Source organism: Notolepis coatsorum (assembly GCF_963971535.1).
Source record: "Notolepis coatsorum genome assembly, chromosome: 1".
Taxonomy (NCBI): domain Eukaryota; kingdom Metazoa; phylum Chordata; class Actinopteri; order Aulopiformes; family Paralepididae; genus Notolepis; species Notolepis coatsorum.
Genome location: NC_140165.1, coordinates 169,703,958 through 169,728,954, shown reverse-complemented (window position 1 = coordinate 169,728,954; position 24,997 = coordinate 169,703,958). Strand labels below are relative to the sequence as shown.

Below are 24,997 nucleotides of genomic sequence, written 5' to 3'. Positions count from 1 at the left end.
GGTTGTGTTGTACAAAATATTATACAACGGCATGCAAATTTCTCGATTCTGATTGGCCATTTACACGTCTTTATTGGCAACAATCCACGGTCCTGGGCTCAGGACCCGCCCACAACCGAATCACATAATCACTCCGCCGGCTCACTCCGGGAGAATGTTGATAGCGCCAGAATGTTGATAGCGCCATAAGCCCATAACGACTAAATATGAAGCGATTCTGTCAAGGGGAATGTGTTAGTCCTTTAAACAATGTTGGATGATGTAATTGATGGGTCTTGAGTCAATCTAGAACAAAAGAAAAATCGCGGATTGATTGATAGATTAATTGATTGATTTAAATTTCTACTTCCTTCCCACTGACTGCAGCGTTCACTCTCACACTGTCCGACGCTGGCGTACCCACAAACACACACACACACACACACACACACACACACACACACACACACGCACACACACACACACACACTCCTGTCTGCAACAGCGGGGGAGTCAGAGAGAGAAGCAGCGCTGTTTTAAGTGAGCATGGTCTATTGAATTGATTAATTGGTTGATTGCTAATTTTATTACTGTACCCCTGGTTTCCAACTGGTTAAGTTTAGGCTAAAAGAAATAAATAAAAAAATAGGGCGAAGAAAACGTTTTTTTTCCTATAGGGCAAAGAAAACCTTTTAATTTGTTTTACCTACTTTATATAGAAGCATCTAATAATGAAGTTCTATGGAAAGTAGGTCTGCATTCCCTTAACAATTGTGTGTATTGAGCCGTACTGTATTGTACCCATTCTGCATCTGGTAATAAAATTTTCAATCAATCATTCCAATAATACACAGTTGGATGTGTTAGTTGGTTGGATGCACTTCAAGCTGCTTCCACATGAGGCAACTTCTCTCAATCATTCCAATAATACACAGTTGGATGTGTTAGTTTGGTTGGATGCACTTCAAGCTGCTTCCACATGGAGGCAACTTGTCTTTTTTGTAGTTGTGGGAACTACTTTTTCTGGCGGATGGTTTTTTCAATAAATCTTCGATTAATGTGTGTTTATTGTATAGAAATAAGGTTGGATGAATCTGGCAGTTGTATAAAAGCTTTACACCACGTGCAGTCGTGATTTGTGACCAATAAACCATGCCTAGGGGGGTCTAACGACCCTCGGCTGCGCCTCGGGCCTAACGACCACCCCTAGGCATGGTTTATTGGTCACAAACCACTCCTGCGCGTGATGTAATGCTTAAATATATAACAGTTTGCTTTGACTGAAAACTACCACACGCGCCTCTACTGCAACTGTTTTTACTTCCTGCTTGTTCTTGGGGCATTTTCCCTTCAGCAATTAAAATGCATGCTCAATTGGATTCAGGTCAGGTGATTGACTTGGCCATTGCATAACATTCCACTTCTTTGGAATGCTTCGGGTCATTGTCCATCTGTACTGTGAAGCGCATTCTGAAGCATTTGGCTGAATATGATCAAGATAATATTGCCAGAAACATTTCAGAATTCATCCTGCTGCTTTTGTCAGCAATCGCATCACATCAATAAATGCAAGGGAACCAGTTCCATTGGCAGCCATACATGCCCACACCATAACACTACCACCACCATGCTTCACTGATGATTTTAAGTCATGTCTGTTAAATTAACCCACTGCACATTACAGTGTAATTCATGTTATTGCCTACAAATCTACACGGTTTCTGTGCGAATAAAAACTTCATAGAAGGCACACAGGATGAATCAGACCGCCATAAAATGTAGCCTACATATGTACATTTTGGTTGAACGAGTCTTGGTAGCCTATGTGAATGAATGATGCACTGATTTCTACCATACCTTAGACCACAATCATACAATGACATCAAAGCAAATACAGATTTCAGTTTTTTATTGTCCAGGTACTTCTAATAAGGGTGAGTGTCCGTCGTCTATAAGGCATTTTGTTATATATATATTTATATATATATCACCATATACATTTTGCGACTGTACTGTGAAAGGCTACATACATTATTTGGTCATTTATGTAGTAAATAGATGGAACATTTAAACCAACACAAAAGATTTACCCTTCCATATTCACAACTTTACAAATTCCTTTTTGCTTGTATTTATATGTAAGTGGAATATCAACAAATTGGGCCATATATTAAGAAATAAAAAAGATAAATCATTTGGGGGGGGGGGGGGGGTGCGGCACGCTAATGTATGCCTTGTGTTGCATTCAGCACTATACATGCATCGGAAAATAAAAACATTTGGGAGTCTATACTGCATTCAAGAAAGCACATCACTTTAGACCAGTTTACCAATGTGTACATGTCTCTAATTGACAAAAAAATGTATCATCAGTGATATAAAACAGCCCCCCCCCCCCATACCAGAATATGGATGTATCACTTGACATTTATGTTTGTGAAAATGGATGCACTCAAATATGAAGGCCTTGGCCTGGGAAAAGCTACCTGAATTAGAGGCACACCTACAGTCTCTCACCTCCCTCCCAGAACAGGCAGGGGGGCCATTCTCAATTCATTTTCAATTGATATTATTCTATGGAAATTCAAGGGGGGAAATATATTATAAACAAATCATTTTAAACTAATTGTATTAATTTTTTTAAATAATTATGTTAATCTAACCAAATCACACCCTCCAATCCATTTTAGTTGTAATTAATATATAAATATTTCAGAATCATTAAATAACGTTGTTGCTGGTACTCTTGATATTGTTGGTACATTGTATTGGACACCAGCAGCGGTGCAGCCCTAACCTGATTATATCAAATTACACCAAGTTTTATTGATAGGAATACATGTGTTTTCAACTGATACCCACCCTCATTGAAGCATAAACAGTTTAATGAACAGAACAGCCCTTTCGTACTTTCAGACAACAATTTTATCCAACAGGCCCTGTTATTTCTTTTGGCCGTTACACTTTCTTTCCTTTTTTTTTACAAGGTACCCAAAGAACAATAGCACTCGCACAATTTCTATTCTGTATAAAATGAGGTATGTTTCTTTTTCTATTAGTAGTGCATATCAATGTAACAGTGCAAAACCAATTACAATGATTACATGTTCCAAGGACTACCTTGTCAAAATACTAACAGCATTTACCCCACAATCACTTTTACAAGGCAATCAATAAAATCACTTTGAGACATTTAGACACACAGAATTCTTCTTGTCAGATAATCTTAGGAAAATCGGTCAAACTGAAACACAATACAGCAAAACTATCAAAATACAGGTTACAAATGTATAGGAAATGACTCCAATTGTAAGCTAATGCACAGTAGTATAATGTGATCAAATGTGTGGCATGCGTTGCTTCCCGCTCTTTCTGTCTCTCACACTCGCACACACTCACATGCACGTGCACACATTCCCTTACATCAATGACTTGCCCTAATTGAGGTTCCATTTCTAGAGTTGCTTTGGAATGTTTAATCGATAATCAACTGTGGGTCTGAACATGTAAAGGTAAAACTTGGGACCTCGGGTCAAACAGATGCAGAGAATCTTAATTTCAATTTAATTATGAGATGAGTACCAAAAAATAAATGTGTTGCTGCAGACTGCAGCATAGAGAGCATACTGTCCTTCAGTCCTTGCAACCTCTTTTCTGCCTCTTCGATCTGAAGACATCCAGCATTTTAAAATATCGACACGTGTTCCTAGAATGATTGTTGGCATAGAGATTAAGTCATTATTGAATATTAACATCATTCATTTAATTAAAGACCATACCTTAACAAAAACAAAAGTTTTAATCATGTTATCATGCTTTTAAAATATTCAGTCTTGAACTTATGACAAAAGGTTTACTTTAAAGTGGATATAGAATGTTGAAAAACCCTTCAACTATTCTTTTGAGGATTATACCTGTGGTTCCTTCTTTTGTATCGTCTGTTAATGTGTTTTTAGAAAGCAGCAAGGAGATTAAGAGTCTGGGGAGGAACACAGCTGCTGTGTTTGCTAGTCACGATTAGTGTGTAGAGGATGATGCACACCACATAAATTGTACATACTTGAAGGGAAATACCAGTCAATTTAAGAATTTGAGGGGGGGGGGGGGAACTTTTCCTATGGGGACAATCCGATCAGCAAGTATAAGCGAACATTTCTACATATAAAAGCCAGAAACATTGTTGTTCAAGAACAAAGACTTGAACATGTAATGGAGCTACTCCATAGACAATACATGGGAGACTGGTTTTGTGGACCTACAGAATGTTTTTTAAGCTTTTAAATGCAAATTGAATGAATTCTATCATAGTATTCATTCTGAACCAGAAAATGTACCCTTTATCGCCCCCTCCCCCCCCCCAACACGCATTTTTTTTTTTTTTTTTAATATACAGAATAAAACATATACATGCATGTATACATTCCAAACCACACCTCAAGCGCCTCCCCGCAGGTTAAAGTCTTAGCTCTCTTGTTTCTGACCCTTTGGGGGGTGAGTTGTTAACCTACCCACAGGTTAAAGTCTTAGCTCTCTTGTTTCTGACCCTTTGGGGGGTGAGTTGTTAACCTACCCACAGGTTAAAGTCTTAGCTCTCTTGTTTCTGACCCTTTGGGGGGTGAGTTGTTAACCTACCCACAGGTTAAAGTCTTAGCTCTCTTGTTTCTGACCCTTTGGGGGGTGAGTTGTTAACCTACCCACAGGTTAAAGTCTTAGCTCTCTTGTTTCTGACCCTTTGGGGGGTGAGTTGTTAACCCTGCGTGGCAGATGGCTTCTCAAAAGATTACGAGAACGAGTTCACACCAGAATCCATCTAGTCAGTTATGCGCTCGTGTTCCGAACCACAGTGGTTCCAAGCAATCGACGTCCTTTGAGGAACTACTGGCGGCTGAGGGCCGGCCCTATTCAACAGTCTCAAAGGACGACTTCCCAGATGGCTCTCTGTGATGGACCATCTGACTGGGTCAGGTTAGAGTTGTTCCATTTTCAGTCATATTGATTGGGTTGTCTTAGATCATAGTAATAATTTATGAATTCTTAAATTGAATAACATTCCCCTTTAACATAGTATTCCTTAACTATGTATAATGAGTATTACTACTACCACAAACTCATTTATAATAGCCATTACGTTGGCTTATGGTCTATTGAATATATATATATATAGTGTATATATATATATATATATATATATATATATATATATATATATATATATATATATATATATATATATATACACACACACACATACACACACACACATACATACACACGTGTCTGAGTGAGACTAAAGGAGTAGCAACAGGCCAGTTACACATATCATCAGTTTGTAAAAGACACTCGAGAATATGTCCCATCAAAGAAGGCCTGAGAGTATTTCTGGGTGTGTCTGTTAATATCTATGGATTGTCTCATTCTGTTAATACACTTGTTTCCTTTTGTCCTATAAAAAATTTTGTAAGGCGTTTTATATACAAAGTCTAGCCTTTTCGAGGGCCAAATAAGACAGGCAGAACTAACGACTGCCTTCGAGTCTAGTCCCTAGGAGAGTCAGCTGTTAACTTTGGGTAGCCTGCCGCCCCTAAAACCATTCACATACTAGGTTAAGAAGCTTAAAAGGTCTGTACACCATCAGGCTTGTTCTGGAAGGCCGGGCAACACGAAGGTAACGGACATGAGATCCCACAACAAGCACTGCAAGGAGCCTCCCCTACAACTGTCTCTCTACACTGGATACATAACAAAAGGCTCGGGTCAAGGCATCCAGCTGGAATGTATAGATAGAAAACGCTTCGTCAGGAGGCAAAACCACTGTGTTTAGATAATGGCACAAACTATTAGCTAACTCCATTATAAGTGTGCGTTTAGTAAATATGTACATAATGTTTGACGTGTAATTAGTCTGAAAGTGGGATGCTATGGCGAGGAGCATGCGGGTTAAAGGGAAATCCCTTGTGTTTTCCTGTGCCTTAGGAGAGCTCTGTGGCAGAGGAAGAGCATGTATGGGCACTCAATTTATGGGAACTTCAATTGAGTTGTATTCCACTTTCAAATCTTGGGATACAACGAGGGATCCTACATCTAGGGTCCAACCACAAAGCCCACGAAGGCGCCTGCGCACATCCCGCCTCTCTTTAGGGACGACAGACCGACTGTGGGGGAGGAGGGACGTTTGGCCTCTCGTACAGGTTGTCTTCCACTCTATGTGGACCTGGTCGACTCCTCTCTGCAGCCTCTCTCTTGCCTCTGCATTCAGGCATCAAAACCCCCCCAGTTCTCGATTAAAAAGTAAAGTAAAGCCTGAGACTAATTCTTTGTTAGCCTCCACCGCCCTGTCTGACCGTCACTGTGATTGTCCGTAAGTAGAGGATGCAAAGAAAATAAATGACACTCGTTAAGTGAAATGAAAACATGAAATGACCATATATGTTTAGCTTAATATAAAATAAAACATGTTTGGCTATTTCCCAATTGAAATGAAGAATGTCATGCGGAGCCAATGAGACAACACACACACGACCACAAACACACGACCACATTCAGACAGAGCAGAATTCAACACTGCCATACTCTGGTAAGGCAAATCTGAACAGGGGTAAGTGATGATTAGTATGTTGCACTGCAGCTATCTGGCATCAGTAACCCTTTTGAAATCCATTGGAATAAAAAGGGTTTAGTGTTTAGAAGGGGATACGACACGACAAGTGTTATCACATTAATTTCCAACAGGCAATATTATGAGGAAACAAAATCCCTTTCAATTTACACAAAATCAAAACCTCTCCCCTAAGCGCTCCCTCTCTCTCTTTCTCTCAAACGTACATACTGGACAAAGTAAAAATGTGTAACTTGGCATCAATTATAGAGGCATAAATATTTCATACAGATCATCTTGTTGCCTCAGCAAAAAAAAAAAAAAACACCATGGCCAAAGTCTTGGTTATTTATAATAACATTATTTATGTGTCCTGTCACTCATATGTTTCAGAAAACACAAAACAAAAGCAGGTCTACCTACATAATGCTCTGTTTAATACCAAAAAATAGCTTATAAACTGCAATAATATTGAAAAAAGTGAATAACAATGTTTCATAAAAGAAAAAAGACATGGTGTCATGAGAGGGTGACATCTTGTTTCTTTCCATTTTCTTGTCTTTTTGCTATAAAATATAATCACCCCGAAACTTGACCCCCGCGTCACAAATATAGTGCACTGTGCGACTGTGTAACAAAGTTTGGCCAACTCTACGAAAGGATTTAAGTGGTCGTCGTCATAGTGTCCCTTCCTCCGCTGTCCAGGGGCCACTGAGGAGAGGATGGCAGGCACCAGTGGTTTGGGAACGGGCAACTCCTCTGTCACTCTGTCTCTGTCTCTCTGTCTCACTCTCTCACTCTCTCCGTCCCGCTTCATATTCAAGTTGGGGCTGAGCACTGGGTGCCACACCTATTAAGAAACAAACGCCCCCCCGTCTCACAAACAAACACACACACACTCACAAAAACACACACATACGCACACACCCGTTCTATGTTACAAAATAACGCATTTGTCTTTATCCTTGGGTTCCTTCTTGGGTTTGCGCTCCGCGGACTGTTTGCCAGGGCTGGTCATTCCTCCAGCTGCCGCTCCTGCTCCTGCCCCTGCTCCTGCTCCCACCACCACTCCTCCTCCTCCTCCTCCTCCTCCTCCTCCTCCTCCTCCTCCTCCTCCTCCTCCTCCACCTCCTCCTCCTCCTGCCCCTGCTCCTGCCGCCACCGGTCCCACCGCTCCTCTGTCTGCCTCGTCTCCTCCTTCCGCCGCCTCCTGCTGACCCTGCTACGTGAAACACACAGGGGAGGAGAACGGGACGGTCAACGATGCTACCCGGCGCCCGGGACCTTGTTCATCAGGGAAATGTCATTTCTGATATTTTTCAAAAGGGTCCATCAGTAAAATCCTGCCTCCACATGGGCCCACACATACGGACTTGGGTGTGGACCTTTTATAGGCAATTCCCCAATGAATAACAATCAATATAATCTTCCACTTAAACATCTGCAGTGTCAGTACAGTAACATTTTACTTGGACATAAATGTTGGGTCTTCCGCTCAACTCATCCATTAAGATGCAAAATCAAAGAAATATACTGAATATGAAATTGCAATTAGTTTGATAAACCTAAATTAATTAAGGAAGATTGTTATTTGACACACCATTTGCAGTAACAATGACAACCTTTTGGAGCGCAGGTCGGCAAAGAGGTTATAGATATTGTGTGGGCTTGCTGACGTTCGCTGTAGCTTCCCTACCGAGCCGATCTACTTGTGTTTCTCGTTTCTGCCGACTGTAACATTATTCTGCTATGCAGGTTGTTGGCCAAGTTGGCTGACTAACACAGGCTTGCTGCGCTTTAGCAAGAGGCGGTTCTTTTTAGAATGCTTTAAAATGTGTAAGTTGGGTAATTCAAGTTTCTATTTCTGTTTATTTGTTTTGGATGGGTCGGTGTTCACTTGAATGAGCAGGGCAGGTTTTAGAATGTAGAACTATTGGTGTTATAGTGCTTTGTGTTTGTCATCTGATGTTGGTCTACAAATTTTACCATTAGGTTTATGGGATGTAAAAAAAACAAATAGAATACATATTTTATAAATAAATTGATAAAACATATCAGACCTTTTCAATATTTCGAAAACAATTACATTTTCCTGTATATTTTCGGACTGTGTATTTTAGAATGTATATCTTTTAATGTGTATTCTTATTTTTGACTAACTAAATGTTTACTGTGAGCGATCTGTGGTGCTGAATTTCCCTCGGGATTAATAAAGTACTTCTATTCTATTCAATATGTATGTATGATTCAGGTTGGTCCTTGGAAATATTTGCTATAATAGGCTAGAAGTACTGATGAAATGGGTGCTACAGACCCTGGAGTTTACTGGTGGTGTGCAATCATAGAGTATGACTGCAGCAATACAAGCATTACTGGTTTATTCCTTCAGCTAAACAGCAGACCTTCATTTTAGATGGTATGTATGTAATGGATCAGAGAAAACAACCCCCTCCTGCACAGTAAGCTGCTAAAACTAATCTCAATAGCTGACAATATTCAGAAAAATCAGGACGTAAAGGTGCTGTAAATGGTATTCTTTTGTTTGTTAAAATAAGTGGTCTACATGTTAAAATAATAGCTCTACACTCTTGGCTTGGCAAGATTTCTTGAAATAAGTAAAAATATCTAGGGTTCTCTCTCCTGATTGGATAAAGTGGGAAGGGATACCAGAAATTGTATTTTCTGCTTACTGCAGAGCGGAGGGACTGAGAGACCCATATTACTAACCAAACACTCTATATCAGTGATGGCTGTCGGAATGTAAAGCTATTTAACACATTTTAATAAAAACATACCACTTACCTACCACTTGTTACCTATATAGCTTAAAAGGATACTGACCACTAGCCTAGCTTAAAACTCCGGGAGAGGTGTTTTTGACCAACAGCCAGGCTAGTGGTCCATATCTGCTTCCATTAATGTGTGCTAAGCTAGGCTAGCTTGCAGACGGATAGCTTTCTACTGAACGCACACAGAGGGAATGTGTATCCATCTTCTTGTCTGACTCTGGAGAAGACGGAAAGCGCATTTCCCACAATGTTGCTGTGTTCCTTTCAGCGTTACATGAGCTGCTTGTCAGAGCTTTCGCGTTTCATTGTTGTTGACCAGATGTGCAACTAGAACAACGTTGTTGCCTAGCGACTGAAAATGCAGCTGTAAAGGTCTACAGGAATCAAAAGTTTGAATTTCTTTATTGCCTATATTTATTGTAACATAATTGTTGTGAAGGGCCAGATTAAACCGAATATATATATTTATTTATATATATATATTTAATTGTATTTGTATATTCTCTAATATTCCCTGATATCCCTTGTATATTCCTTGTACAATATGCATTGAATATCCATTCTAGCCTACTGAACATCCCATAATAGTCTCCATTCTACTATTGGTCGAGACCTTGGTGCCAGGCTGCCATACCCCTCAGACCCAGTTCAGACGTACCGCTCGACATGTACGAACAAGTCCTAGTTCCGCGTAGGAATTTGGCTACCGCACCACTAATGGGACTATTTGTTCATAGTGCGTATATATACTGCGCTACTAAAGTAGGACTTTCTTTTCAGTCCAGTTTCTTACCCTCCAATAGAGTCACAGACGTAAAGCCTCCCCGCGATGCCACGTGTGGGAGTAAGGCCAAGTTCGCCTACCATCGGTATTGAGACATCGTGTATATTAATATTTGAATAGTCATATTTGGCACTATATCGTCGAGTTGGACGTAGTCTATTAAGCTAATAATAGTCTGTTAATATATAGTGCTTCGTGCGGTGAGAATACTACCGTAGTCAGTACCCCATCGTTTCGGGCAGAGAACTGGCTGCTTACCCAGGGTGGTTGACCCTATGTGAAGCTGCACCCGAGGAGCCCCAGAGCCGACGAGCCCGACGAGTATACCGGATTATTCTACCGACGACAGCCCGCCTTCCCAGGCACGGATTATGCTTTGGATACTTTGATTATTCTATGGATAAAGACCCCCGACACTACCGTGTGTTGGAACCCCCCCCCCTGGAGAGGACACAAGGTGAGGAGACGCTCTGCAAGACGAGGTCTCTCCACATCTCTCCCCCGTGGACCGGAGAGAGCCGGCCCACAAAGAGTCCACCTGCTTTCATCTGTGGTCCAAGGATCGCCGGCGCATTGAACGGCACTACAGTGGGTTCTCCTGGGATACCCTTGGCCGGACGAGGCAGCTGGATTCTACCCCCCCCCCCCCTCCTACTCCTGTCGGCTTACAATCGACCGGATTAACCCCCTCTAGTGTATCCAGCCTATAATCATTGAAGTATCATTGCTGTTGTTCCTTAGCTATTCCAGGTCGTATGTTTGCCACCTGCGCCTTCAGAGATTGGACATTATCTATTGATATACCGACGAATACTCCTTGCCATAAAAGTGCATACTATTTCAATTCATAAATGTAATTAAGTGATTAAGTGTTTAGTCTACACACCATCGCTGTGTAGGCAATAAAGACCTGTTTCTAATTCGTACATTTGTGTTGGATCCGTTTCATCTACGTGAGAGTGTTCATGATAATATATTTATGCCGTGTACTGGGTGGCCGAATATTAAGTACAAAGGTAGTGGTAGTAAGTATCATATCTAGTAATACAGTCAGGGAATTGTACCCCTCAGTTAAAATTGGTCCTTCGAGCCGGAGGGTAATTAGTGTAATATTAATATAGTGTTATTAATATTGAAATGGCCTATGATGAACACTCCACGAAACGATCCTCCTAACCAACGCCCGCAGCGCGAACGACGGCTCCCTCAGTACTTAGAGGCTTACGCTGTCAGTCAACAACCTAGTCTTCTACTAACAGTAAACGCGGTAAAACTAGAAAGTAAAAGTATGTCTAACCCCAACGCCCAGACTACCCCGACCATAGAGGCCCCTACGGGCTCTAATGTAACTGACCAAGTTCACGGTGGGGACCAGTGGGAACCAGACATGACTACACACCCCGCCAGTACTGAAGAAGTAGTCCCCGATGAGTCCCGGGAGGAATACAACGCTACCGAGAGAGAACTCGGCACGGAAGAAGACGGGGAGAGCACCGTGGAGATAGAGCTCCAAGGCTCCGCAAGGAGTACCCCGAGGGAAGGCTCCCCTATACAACCGCCTTCTCCCAGCGAGGCAGAGAGGACCCTACAGCAGGCCTTCCTCATCAGCCTGAACGCCGCTGCTGAACGCGACCGACTGCAGATCCAGCAGCGGAGCGAAGAAGAGCATATACGTCTAGAAATAAGACGCATTCAGATGGAAGAGAATGTGGCCCGAGACCGAGCAGACAGCCAGCGAGCAGCTGCTGGTGCTCTACGGGACGCAGAGCGCGACAGACAGCAAGCGCAACTAATAGAACAGCTGATCAGACGGACAACACCCTCTCCCTCCGCCAGAGGCTCCAGAAACTCGTCTAGACACACCTCCAGGGCGGCATCCCCTAGCCGAGTAAACAACCCTGAACTTGACCAACAGACGAGGTCTATACCCCCCACAGACCACCTCCCCCCACCGGTCCAAGCGAGACCTAGCAACCGGGAAGGAGCAGCATATCCTGTGGAGAGGCTAAACCAGAGACTACAAGCACTGGATGACCTAACTGAAGACGAAGAGGAAGAGGAGGAGAACCACGCCCGAAGACAGCACAGTACTCTACCGGACCAGGAGGTCCGGTACAGCCCAGGCTATACTCCCGCGGAGCTGCGCTACAGACCCCCGACTCTATACACGGGTGAGCACGACGCACGACCCGCACCGAGGAACAGCACCTGGACAAGCGGGCCATGGTACACTGCCGGTACCAGCCCATACCAAGAAGCGGGAGGAGACTCGCCTAGGAGGCCTCTCCCCCAACGCTCGCCGATGTATCCACAGTCAGCGTCATACATTGGCACGCCTATGGTACCCGACTTCACCCAAGAGAACCGGGCCCAGTATACAGAACTCCGCATGTGTCTGGAGACCATGTTGGTGGATGTATTGGATGAACGCCACAAATACGCCATCCTACTGCAGCACTTAAAGGTGCCCCGCGCACATAATATAGCGCTCGCCTACGCGACTTCCACCACCCCATACACAGCAGCGCTGGTAGCATTGGACCAGAGGTATGGGCGCATATGGGATTACGTGATCCAGGAGATCCGACACATCGACCGCTTACCCCCAGCAATAGACAATCGAGCACTGGACGACCTGTCCATCAGAGTGCAGTCCCTGGTAGGGATGTTGGGAGCGCAAAGAGAGAAGGGGAAGCATGAACTTTACGCCAACTCAAATGTGGAAAGGATCCTGGAGAAGCTGCCGCCCGCTCGTCAGGAGCGCTTTAGGCGGCAGAGGGACCACAGAGACCCGAATGGCCCCGAACCGAACCTCCTCGATCTAGCGGACTTCCTGGCGAGAGAAGTCAGCAGCCTACGGCTAGATACATTCGGACGGAGCACCCCTGGCTCCAGAGAAGGAACCAGACGACTAAATGATGGAAGAAGATCGGTGACTGTGATGCACCAATCGGAGTCAGTACCGAGCAGCAGGAGCCACAGTACCCCCTCCAGAACGGAGAAGTGGAAGATAGTGTGCCCCTACTGTGAGAAAGAACACTGGCTAGCGCAATGTGACTCCTTCCCCAAGCTGAACGCGGAGGAAGCAGGTCAATGGATAAAGTCCAACAAGCGCTGTTTTCGCTGTGCGCGCTCACACATGGCAGCCGAATGCCGCTTAAAGAAAAGGTGCACCAAGTGCGATGGAGCCCATCTGGACATACTTCACGACAGTAACAGACGGCGCCCTTCACCTGCACCATCCAGCCGCAAAGCGAGCGTCATGTACATCGATCCCGCCAGTAGCAGTGGAGCCCGAGTACTCCTAAAAGTAGTGCGTGTGACACTAAGCTACCAGAATAAAGTCCTGGACACTTACGCCGTCCTCGATGACGGGTCAGAGAAGACCCTGCTGCTCGCCTCCGCTGCGGCCCAGCTAGGGCTGCGGGGAAGCGAAACCCAAATGACAATTCGGACAATAAGACGAGATTTGAAGACGATAAAGGGCGAGAATGTCTCATTCTCTATCGCAGCAAGCGGCCAGCCTGAGCGACGGTACCAGATTGCAGACGCTTTCACCAGCCAAGAAATAGGACTGTCGCGGTACACATACCCCGTCGCCAAGCTGATGGAGAAATATGCACATCTGCGCAAGTTACCGATCCCGCTCATAGACAATGCTATGCCGACCCTGTTGATAGGCTCCGACCATGCAGACCTCATTGTCCCGATAGACCGGGTTCATACCGGACCCCGAGGCTGTCCTGCAGCAGTCGAGACCCGTTTGGGATGGACTCTCCAAGGCCCGCTCGCCAAATCTCTCAACCGAAGTACAGCCACTAGATGTCTCCACTCCCGAGTCACAGAGGGAGAAACCGCACTCCTGCAACACGTAGAGCGGCTATGGAGCTTGGAACAAATGCCCTTTAAGAATGGAAAGAAAGACATTCGCTCTAAAGATGACATTTACGCCATTCACCTCCTCGAGACAGGGACCAAGAGAGTCCCGGTCAACGGCGTGTTGAGATACGCCACGCCACTCCTGCGGCGAGAAGGAATGCCTACTTTCCACGCCAAGACAGACGCCATAGAACGGTACCTGCTGAACACGGAGCGGCGCTTAGCCAAGAACCCCGCCCAAGAGAGTGTATACCGCGCTGAGATTGAGAAGCTCATCACAGCGGGACACGTCACAAAGATGGACATTAAAGAGGCTGACCAGACCACTGAATCGTGGTACGTGCCCCACCACAAGGTCCATCACAACGGTAAAGACCGCATAGTATTTAACTGCAGCTACCAGATCGGATCCCAAAATCTGAATAAAGAGTTACTGCCCGGTCCCACACTCGGCCCCTCCCTACTCGGCGTTCTACTCCGCTTCCGCCAGGAAAAGGTGGCCATCAGCGGGGACATTAAAGGAATGTTCCTGCAGGTGAGATTAGTAGAGGCGGACAAGCCCCTGTTACGGTTCCTATGGAGAGAGAAGACAGGAGATGAGCACCCAGCCATCTACCAATGGGAAGTCCTCCCCTTCGGAACGACGTGCAGCCCCTGCTGTGCGACATTTGCACTACAGAAACATGTAGCAGAGGACCCAGCAGCAGACGAAGAGGTCCGACACAGCGTAAAGAACAGCTTCTACGTAGACAACTGTCTACAAAGCCTTTCAACCCAGGAAGAAGCCGAGGCTCTCCTGATTAAACTCCGCGCCTCATTGATCAAAGGCGGCTTTGATCTCAGGCAGTGGGCCAGCAGCGATCCGCAAGTACTGCGCAGCCTCTCCTCCGAGGACAAGGCAGCCAGCAGCGAGACCTGGATGGCTACAATCCCGGGAGAAGCCCAGGAGATGACCCTGGGATTGGTGTGGCGATTCAAAACAGATTCGCTTCACTACAGACACAAGCCCCTGACTACGGAGCAGGGAAGGCCGGCGGCGGCGCCGACCACCAGACGGAGTGTGTACACAACACTCGCCCGACAATATGACCCGCTAGGATGTATTCTACCGTACACCACCAGGGCAAAAATGATTGTACGAGCATTGTGGGACAAGGACCAGGGCTGGGACGACCCCATTCCCGCACACCTTGCATCCACCTGGAGAGAGTGGGAGATGGAGCTCCACTCACTCCCAGGCGTTAATATGCGCCGAAGCTACTTCCCACCCACGGTGAGGCCAGAGACATGTAAAATGGACTTGCACGTCTTCAGTGACGCCTCAGAGGTCGCATACGGATCAGTAGCCTACTTGCGGGCCCAAGACCAAGGGGGAGAGATCTACACAGCATTTGTCCTCGCCCGCTCGAGAGTAGCCCCACGCAAGCAACAATCTATCCCACGTCTAGAGCTCTGCGCAGCCCTAGCCGGAGCGCACCTAGCCACGCTCATCCAACGTGAGCTCACCATACCGGTGTCTAGAACAATCCTGTGGTCAGATTCCACGACGGTACTCGCCTGGATCAAATCGGACTCATGCAAGTACAAAGTCTTCGTGGGAGTCAGAGTCACCGAGATTCAAGACTTAACCGAAGAGTTAACCGGAGAAACAGAGTGGCGCTACGTTGATACAAAACAGAACCCAGCTGACGTCATAACCCGAGGGATGCCCCTGGATGACCTCACCCGTCGCAATGTCTACAGTGACGGCCCCGCATTCCTAAGACTCCCGGAAGGACAGTGGCCCATGCCTATCCCGAGGGAAGCCAGTCCAGAGGAGGTGGAAATTAAGAAGTCTGTGTTCTGTGGATTGAGCACCGTAGCCTCCACCGACCCTAACATAAACGATTGCACGTCCATAGAGAGTGCACAACAAAGAACATTCCTGCGGTACCACCCGGAGTGCAAGTCCCCCGCTGATATGTCAGCAGCTAACTACGAGGAAGCAGAATTGCTTCTACTGCAGCGAGCCCAGAGAGACTCGTTCCCCGATGAATTGGCCTGTCTACAGGGAGGAAAGCCCGTCCCATCCGACAGCAGATTAATTCATCTGGCCCCCGAGAGCGACGCTCACACCCTCATCAGAGTGGGTGGTCGCCTACGCAGAGACCCCAACACACTCCTGATGGGGCGGCTAGATCCCACATTACCCCAGACAATGTACCGGCCTGAAGAAGCGAACGGCCGACGAATGTGGAGGTACAGCCAAGTATTAGCCGACAAGTTTTGGAACAGTTTCCTACTGCACTACCTACCGTCTCTACAGACCCGCCAGAAGTGGGTAAAGGAGAGAGACAATTTGACAGAAGGAACAGTCGTCATGATTATTGATCAATCACTGCCCAGAGCTATGTGGCCGGTCGGCCGCGTAAGCAAAGTGATCACCGGTGCCGACGGCAAGGTCCGAGCAGCTGAAGTGCTCGTCCAGGGTCGCACTTACACCCGTCCCGTGGCAAGGCTCATAGAACTGCCTCGACTCCCAGACACAATCGATGATGACCATGACCCTACAACCCTATGACTTTGTGAAGTTGACTGACCCCTACAGCAAACCCTTATGTGTAAATAGACAACGCGATTAATCTGTCTCCGTTTAACTGATTAGGTCTGGGACCTATTCAGGGGGTGGCTGTTGTGAAGGGCCAGATTAAACCGAATATATATATTTATTTATATATATATATTTAATTGTATTTGTATATTCTCTAATATTCCCTGATATCCCTTGTATATTCCTTGTACAATATGCATTGAATATCCATTCTAGCCTACTGAACATCCCATAATAGTCTCCATTCTACTATTGGTCGAGACCTTGGTGCCAGGCTGCCATACCCCTCAGACCCAGTTCAGACGTACCGCTCGACATGTACGAACAAGTCCTAGTTCCGCGTAGGAATTTGGCTACCGCACCACTAATGGGACTATTTGTTCATAGTGCGTATATATACTGCGCTACTAAAGTAGGACTTTCTTTTCAGTCCAGTTTCTTACCCTCCAATAGAGTCACAGACGTAAAGCCTCCCCGCGATGCCACGTGTGGGAGTAAGGCCAAGTTCGCCTACCATCGGTATTGAGACATCGTGTATATTAATATTTGAATAGTCATATTTGGCACTATATCGTCGAGTTGGACGTAGTCTATTAAGCTAATAATAGTCTGTTAATATATAGTGCTTCGTGCGGTGAGAATACTACCGTAGTCAGTACCCCATCGTTTCGGGCAGAGAACTGGCTGCTTACCCAGGGTGGTTGACCCTATGTGAAGCTGCACCCGAGGAGCCCCAGAGCCGACGAGCGAGTGGACCTGTATACCGGATTATTCTACCGACGACAGCCCGCCTTCCCAGGCACGGATTATGCTTTGGATACTTTGATTATTCTATGGATAAAGACCCCCGACACTACCGTGTGTTGGAACCCCCCCCCCTGGAGAGGACACAAGGTGAGGAGACGCTCTGCAAGACGAGGTCTCTCCACATCTCTCCCCCGTGGACCGGAGAGAGCCGGCCCACAAAGAGTCCACCTGCTTTCATCTGTGGTCCAAGGATCGCCGGCGCATTGAACGGCACTACAGTGGGTTCTCCTGGGATACCCTTGGCCGGACGAGGCAGCTGGATTCTACCCCCCCCCCCCTCCTACTCCTGTCGGCTTACAATCGACCGGATTAACCCCCTCTAGTGTATCCAGCCTATAATCATTGAAGTATCATTGCTGTTGTTCCTTAGCTATTCCAGGTCGTATGTTTGCCACCTGCGCCTTCAGAGATTGGACATTATCTATTGATATACCGACGAATACTCCTTGCCATAAAAGTGCATACTATTTCAATTCATAAATGTAATTAAGTGATTAAGTGTTTAGTCTACACACCATCGCTGTGTAGGCAATAAAGACCTGTTTCTAATTCGTACATTTGTGTTGGATCCGTTTCATCTACGTGAGAGTGTTCATGATAATATATTTATGCCGTGTACTGGGTGGCCGAATATTAAGTACAAAGGTAGTGGTAGTAAGTATCATATCTAGTAATACAGTCAGGGAATTGTACCCCTCAGTTACAATAATAATATAACCGATAGGGTATACAGACCCTCATCTGCACCTTTGTTCACCTTTATTTTTATATTCAGAGTTAATTATATTGTTTACACCGTTTATCTTTCTCATATCTTTATATTCAAATCAAATTGTATTGCCTATATTTATGTCTTTCTACCATTACCCTGCCCATATCTGTACATCCCCTCCCCTGCTATGATGCCCAAATTTCCCCAAGGGGATCAATAAAGGAATATCTTATCTTATCGTCAGTGCCACGTGCATCTCAGTCCCCTCCTACTCTCATCTTTCTCCTCGCTCCTTCAAAAGGTGATTCAGTGGGCATCATCTGCCACATTCAATGAATTCTCCTCCGTCTCCGTTTCCTCCTCCTCCTCCTACCCCCACCCCCCTCAGGCCCTCCTCCTCCACCTGTGCGGCTGCAGCCTGCTCCTGCTCCTGGTAGTACTGTGAAGCGCGCCGGTCCTCCTCCTCCTGGAGCTTCTTGGCCAACTCTAGGTCACTGATGCCCTCGGGGAGATGCTCCCACTGCAGGTCCTGGCTCTGCTGCTCCTGTTGCAGCGACAGCGCCATCAGATAGTCCTAGACACACACACACATACAAGCACATGCACACACACACACATGCACACGCACAGAGAGAGAGAGAGAGAGAGAGAGAGAGAAAGAAGGGCATCTGTTACATCAGTGCTATAGAATAGATTTCAAGGTTCTCCTATTGGTCTACAAAGCCCTTAATGGTAAGGCCCCTGCTTACTCACCCCCTATACCAACGTCAGGGCCCTCAGATCGGCTATGTGCTATATAATTCAATTTGATTGATTGATTGATTGATTGATTGATTGATTGATTGATTGATTGATTGAGTGTGACACCAACTCTAATGCTGCCATGTGCTCATTTCCTAATACATCCAAAGATGAACGAGTGACATTTTTGCAGCAGATATTTTGACGTGGTCATAGCGAGGTAAACACAGCTGGGGCTGATACTCAGTCTGTTGCGGTGCCAGAGCCTTGATGTCGTGCACGTTGGCTCACTGGCACGCCTACTGTAAACAGAAATGGAGCAGTCATTAATGTTATTAGTTACAGCTGTCTACCCTGCTATGAAAACGTCAATACGTTTGCTGTGTAAAATGGTCTATTAATGAAGACGCACATCTGACAAGACAAAATAATGCTTTGTTTATTGAAAACTGCTTGGATTTTTAAAACTGCTTTACTTAGTGAAACTTCTTACAAAGAGTACAGCCGACTGTCTTAAATGGTTCTTACAATTATACAATATATCTTGTGCATGAGAGACTGGACCAGCATGTGGGACTAATGTCCATCATATTGTGTATGTGTGTGTGTTGGATGCATTTATGACTAAAGACCAGTTGATTGGGGATGGCTTGTCCAAAGTCTTGTCCCCAATTTGGAGAAAGCAGATTTGTTTGGTCAGTGGTTAAAGGTAGAGGAATATGTAATGCCATCAAAGAGCAACCTTTGGTTTGACGTGTGGGTTGAGGTTAAGGTTAGGGGCTATAATGAATTTAAGTCAATGCAATGTGGTTTAAGTAAAAGTGTGTGTATGCGCGCATGCAAGAGCATAAACCAAGGAAGACAAGCTGTTCGGACCTAACTGTCCGACCAATAAGAGGACAGCCCTGGATCCAGTGGACGACTCGGGAGACCCCATGCATTATTGAAGAAGTAATGGAAGAGAAGCAGCACACAGAACAGAGGGGGGCACCGTAGATCCCAGGGATCTGCTAAGCAGCCATTAACTCATTCAGCGCCAGGGATTTTCCTCATCCTGTTCTAGCTAGGCCACGCTTTTGTTTTTTGTTTGTAGAGCTATATCTATATTCTATATTATAGCTATGGATACAATACTATGGTAATAGTAACTATCTTCTGTCCAAGATGCAAAAAATAATAAATGTTTTCATGTATACGATCAAGCTGGAATTGATGTCAGATAGTCCTTACCTTTAATCGGGGCTATTCCAAAAAGAATATTCCAATTGTTTGATCGCCATCTGGTCCATCTGATGTCCATCTGGTCCACGACATAATCCGGCACAACACATGCATCGTGTCACGTGCCTGTCGGGGCCAATCAGGCCTACCCCGGAAGTAACTTACAGTTGCGGAACAGTAACAGGCTACTGGGACCCCAAGGGTGCAGTACCGGCCAGATCCGGCTAGGTGGTAGTATCGAGAGTGGAGTAAACCCTGTTCCAGACCGTGTGTTACATTTAAATCATTTATATTTAAATGTTAGTACAGGGAAGCCTAGAAGTTCACTCGATCACATTGAAAAGCCTTATGGTTAAGGTTAGGCATGGTTAAGGTTAAGGTTAGGCATAGTTTCGGAGTTGCTTAAGGTTAAAGGGTTAAGTTTAGGCGCTGTTAAGGAGCTGGTTAAGGTTAGAGTTTGTCTTAGAGAATGGCAATATTCTTTCGGAGTTGGTTATGCCTTATGGTTAAGGTTAGGCATGGTTAAGGTTAAGGTTAGGCATAGTTTCGGAGTTGCTTAAGGTTAAAGGGTTAAGTTTAGGCGCTGTTAAGGAGCTGGTTAAGGTTAGAGTTTGTCTTAGAGAATGGCAATATTCTTTCGGAGTTGGTTATGCCTTATGGTTAAGGTTAGGCATGGTTAAGGTTAAGGTTAGGCATAGTTTCGGAGTTGCTTAAGGTTAAAGGGTTAAGTTTAGGCGCTGTTAAGGAGCTGGTTAAGGTTAGAGTTTGTCTTAGAGAATGGCAATATTCTTTCGGAGTTGGTTATGCCTTATGGTTAAGGTTAGGCATGGTTAAGGTTAAGGTTAGGCATAGTTTCGGAGTTGCTTAAGGTTAAAGGGTTAAGTTTAGGCGCTGTTAAGGAGCTGGTTAAGGTTAGAGTTTGTCTTAGAGAATGGCAATAGACAGCCTATTTCCGCATTGCAGCTCAGCTCTCAGCAGCCTCGTTGCGCGTCCTGAGGCTGCCGCGGGGCGTGGCCGCGCCTGTCACGTGCCTGTCGGGGCCAATCAGGCCTACCCCGGAAGTAACTTACAGTTGCGGAACAGTAACAGGCGTCCCAGTATGCCTTTTTAACGGCAACATACAGGTCCGTGACATTGAAAAGAATATTAAAATCGAAAAAAAGGAAAACGGACCAAATAACATATATATACGCGGTTGGCGCTCAGCGGTTGTCGAGCAAACACGAAACGTTGTTGGCGCAGATTGAGTTAAGATGTCTCAATCAGAGGGTGTGATTCTGTGTCCAACTGGGGCAGTCTGTCTGCCTGTGAGCTTTTACACATCTATTATTGAGGACCTTTCCCCTACTATTCTGACAGTGGAACTGTGTCCAACTGGGGCAGAACAGGACGCCTGAGGGAAGCACAAGGTATCCCCAACAACATTTTGACTTGAGCGCGTCGTCTCTGTCATATAGGTCAGTTACAGTACATTGCATATGCTTAATGGATACTTGAAGCTGAAAACACACCTATCCCATCTGTTCAACACTAGAGAACGAGTCAGTCTGCCCTCGTCAGCTGCAGCCATTTTGTCTTTTCATCAAAGCCACTGACTCATGTAAGAAACTGGCTCTGTGTCTGTATGAAAAGAATGTGACAACAGTATAAAGTCCCCCCGCCTCCTGATCCAGCAGGCTGCAGTGTTGAAAGAAACATCAAATCAAATGTAATTTAACATGTACTTCTGGCCAGTGTTGTAATCGAGTCACTAAATCTCGAGTCCGAGTCGAGTCTCGAGTCCCCAGTGTTCGAGTCAGAGTCCATGTCACCAAAGAAGAGCCAGAGTCGAGTCCCCATTACCCTAGTCCGAGTCCAAGTCCAAGTCATCAAAGTTGAGTCCACTCCACTCTGGCAGTCAAAGAGCTGACATACAAATAAAAAAAGATCTACATTAAACATAAAGACACAGCGGTCACCATTTCAAAGGGAGTTTATTTACTTTGTGACACAATAGCCAAACAAATGCACTAGCCATCAATATCTTATTCCAAATTATTAGGGCCCATTACAAAACATTTACTGTATTTATCAATTAACAAGTCCAAGTCCAGGGGCGCCCTCGTGGCGCATACCATAGTGACTCGCTACACGGCCGACCCGGGTTCAATCCCAGCTCCCGTCGTTATTTGTCGCATGTCCTCCCCACCTCTCCTCCAGTTCGCCTTCTCCTCTGTCGGTCCTGCGTGACCAATAAAGCTGTAAAAATGCTAAAAATTATTAAAAAAAAACAAGTCCAAGTCCTCGTCTGCACCTTCCGAGTCCGAAGGCAGTCAATGCTCGAGTCCAAGTCAGAGTCATCAGTGCTCAAGTGTTCCTCGTACCTGGCTAACTGAGTTAGCCGGATAATTTTCAGGATAACTCGACATAAGTCAGACCTTTCGGTTCCACGAAGCACGTTTCTATGGCAACAGATCAAAAAGTTTGAACCTGCTCCAGCGCAGGGTTTAGTTCAGTTAGCTGGATAAACTGGCCACGCCCTCGCAAAGAAAAGCCAGCTCCCTTCCTCATAGATCCCATTATACCATTCTGAATTATGTTTTTGTCCTTCGTTTTTATAGAGGGGGCTTTTGAAATGTAAAATAATAGACCTAAAATGCTGATAATAAATCATATTCAGCCTATGGATTTACTTTGTCCTAAATAATGCACGTCATAGCTATACGGCACTCGCAAGTTGCGACACACACTATGTGGTTATTTTAATAACGGCGCATTGCAAATGTGAATCCAGCGGGGATATTTTTAATGAATGAAACCTATCGGGTGTTTGGCTCTGATTCATTTCATATTCTCCGCTGTGCTAGCTCCGCTTAACGGAGCGGCCGGATTTGTTTTATTCAAGCATAAATTGAAGCGTCTTTATGCGCTCCGCTTAACGGAGCGCCCGGATTGTGTTTCATTCAAGCATAAATTTAAGCGTCTTTATGCGTGGATTGTGGATGTGAATTACGACAAATCTGAATCTGTGGATTGTTGAATTGTATCACTGTCACTCACACGTTATTGTGATATTGTAACTGCTAACTGGGATGAAAATGTCTGAGGAGATGCGCTGTTTGACGGATTTGATGACGTGGACGTGACTTACTGAGAAAAGTGAATGAGAAATTGCAAGCCTTTGACGTTTTTGATGAATGAATTTGAGAGAATGCATTTATCTGTTCAAGCACTGTTATCTTTTCTTTATCCACTTTTTCTCCTCTTTTTCTATTTTTCTCCCATCCCAATTCCACTGTGCCAATTCTCCCCTCTCCTGTCTTGAACGTTGCTCGCATATGCCCCCCACTGGCCGGTTGTAGGGAGGATAGAAGCCTTGCATCACGTGTCCCCTCCGATACACGAGGAGGCAGCCTGTCACATCTTTTCACCTGCCAGCACGGACTCTCATTGGCGAGGTGTAACGTGTGGGAGGCTCACACTACCCCCGCCATTTCCTGTCTCTGCTGTGCAGGCGTCCCCAACCGACCTGTAGGAGTCGCTGTCCACAACGTCCTGATTACCACCCATATACTTCCACCCGCTAACTCTGCCAATTGAGTTAGTATGACGGCTGGCCCAAGCCGGAGGCAACGCCGACAGCCGGAGTCGAACCCGGTGTCTCTTGCATTGGTGACGAGCGCAATGTCCGCTGCGCCACCCAGCCGCACCAAGCACTGTTATCTGATGATGAACAAGAGGGTGATGAACATGACTGGTGTCACTGGTATAAACCAAAGGTTAATCAATTCAATGCATGTATGGATGATGTCCGAAACAGATTAAAACCTGATTAATAGTGAAACTGTATAGCCTCCAAGCCTCTCTGACATGTTATTTCGGGGGTCGCGCCTTGAAAACATTGGGAACCATGTATTTATATAGTACATGATACCTAAGCGCATACAGTACAGATATCCTCATAAGTATCTATTCATGGACTTGTTTTTATCTACTTTTTCTGAATGAGTTGAACAAATTATTTTCACTAGCAAGATCTCATTCGATTATTCATTCCATTAAGCATACTGCCAGCCGGCACATTTAAAGAAATATGATCTGATTGATTGGGGTAATGAGGGACTTAAAATTTGCCTATAGATATGCATTTAACTTGTCTGCGAGGCTATTGAGCCGTACTGTATTGTACCCATTCTGCAATCTGTTAATAAAGTTTTCAATCAATCAATCAATCAATTCCGTTAGAAAATCAGGATTTCTGCGATCGACACCTGCTGTCTTTTCAGGTGAGGCGGCCGCTCGCAATTATCCTAAGTATCAAGTCTGGTTCGAATTAACGAGAGTGAATCAGCGTTCGAGGAACAGGGAAAGCCTGGTTTCAAACATCGGGTTAATTGAATCTGGCTAATGGGACTTTTGATCGACTTAGTTGAACTAGGTACGGGGAATAGGGCCCAGGACTCGGACTTGAGTACTACAACACTGCTTCTGGCTCATATGAACAAAACAATAAGCGTCTAAGTGTGAGGGCTATGTGTGTGTGTGTGGGTCAGATAACAGGGACTCTTAAAGTTATCCGTGAAACGGACAACCACTAGACTGCTTACACAGATATTTTAGAAAGGGGAAAAATTAAACAACAGAAAACAACCTTTACAGGTGGAAATCTCAAAGTGAGTAATTAAGAAAATCAAGCCCCAAAAAACAGGACTACTCTCAATAAAGAGGTATAGTATAAAAGTAAATAAGCCACAAGGACACCTCCTAATAAAGGAGTTTATATTGGAAAAAGTAAAACAATAAACCTCCACTAAGGGAGTTTATGTGTAGAATCACGTGAGTAGCCTAAAATAAGAATGACTACCATAAAGCTCAATTCTGAATCAGAGATCAGACTACACTTCAATATAATGAGCGTGAC

The 24,997-nt window shown here is 45.1% G+C and overlaps 1 protein-coding gene across 1 annotated transcript in view; it reads right to left on the bottom strand.

The window, feature by feature from the left end:
• Positions 1-6,952: 6,952 nt before the first annotated feature.
• mindy2 (MINDY lysine 48 deubiquitinase 2) overlaps positions 6,953-24,997 on the bottom strand; it is a 75,718-nt gene continuing 57,673 nt past the window's right edge. Inside the window, exons 8-10 of the mRNA XM_084321989.1 lie at positions 18,539-18,709; positions 7,703-7,796; positions 6,953-7,609 (exon numbers count right to left, since the gene is read on the bottom strand). Coding sequence (XP_084178115.1) covers positions 7,512-7,609; positions 7,703-7,796; positions 18,539-18,709 — 363 coding nt within the window. The 3' untranslated portion in view covers positions 6,953-7,511. The remainder of the gene's footprint in view (positions 7,610-7,702; positions 7,797-18,538; positions 18,710-24,997) is intronic.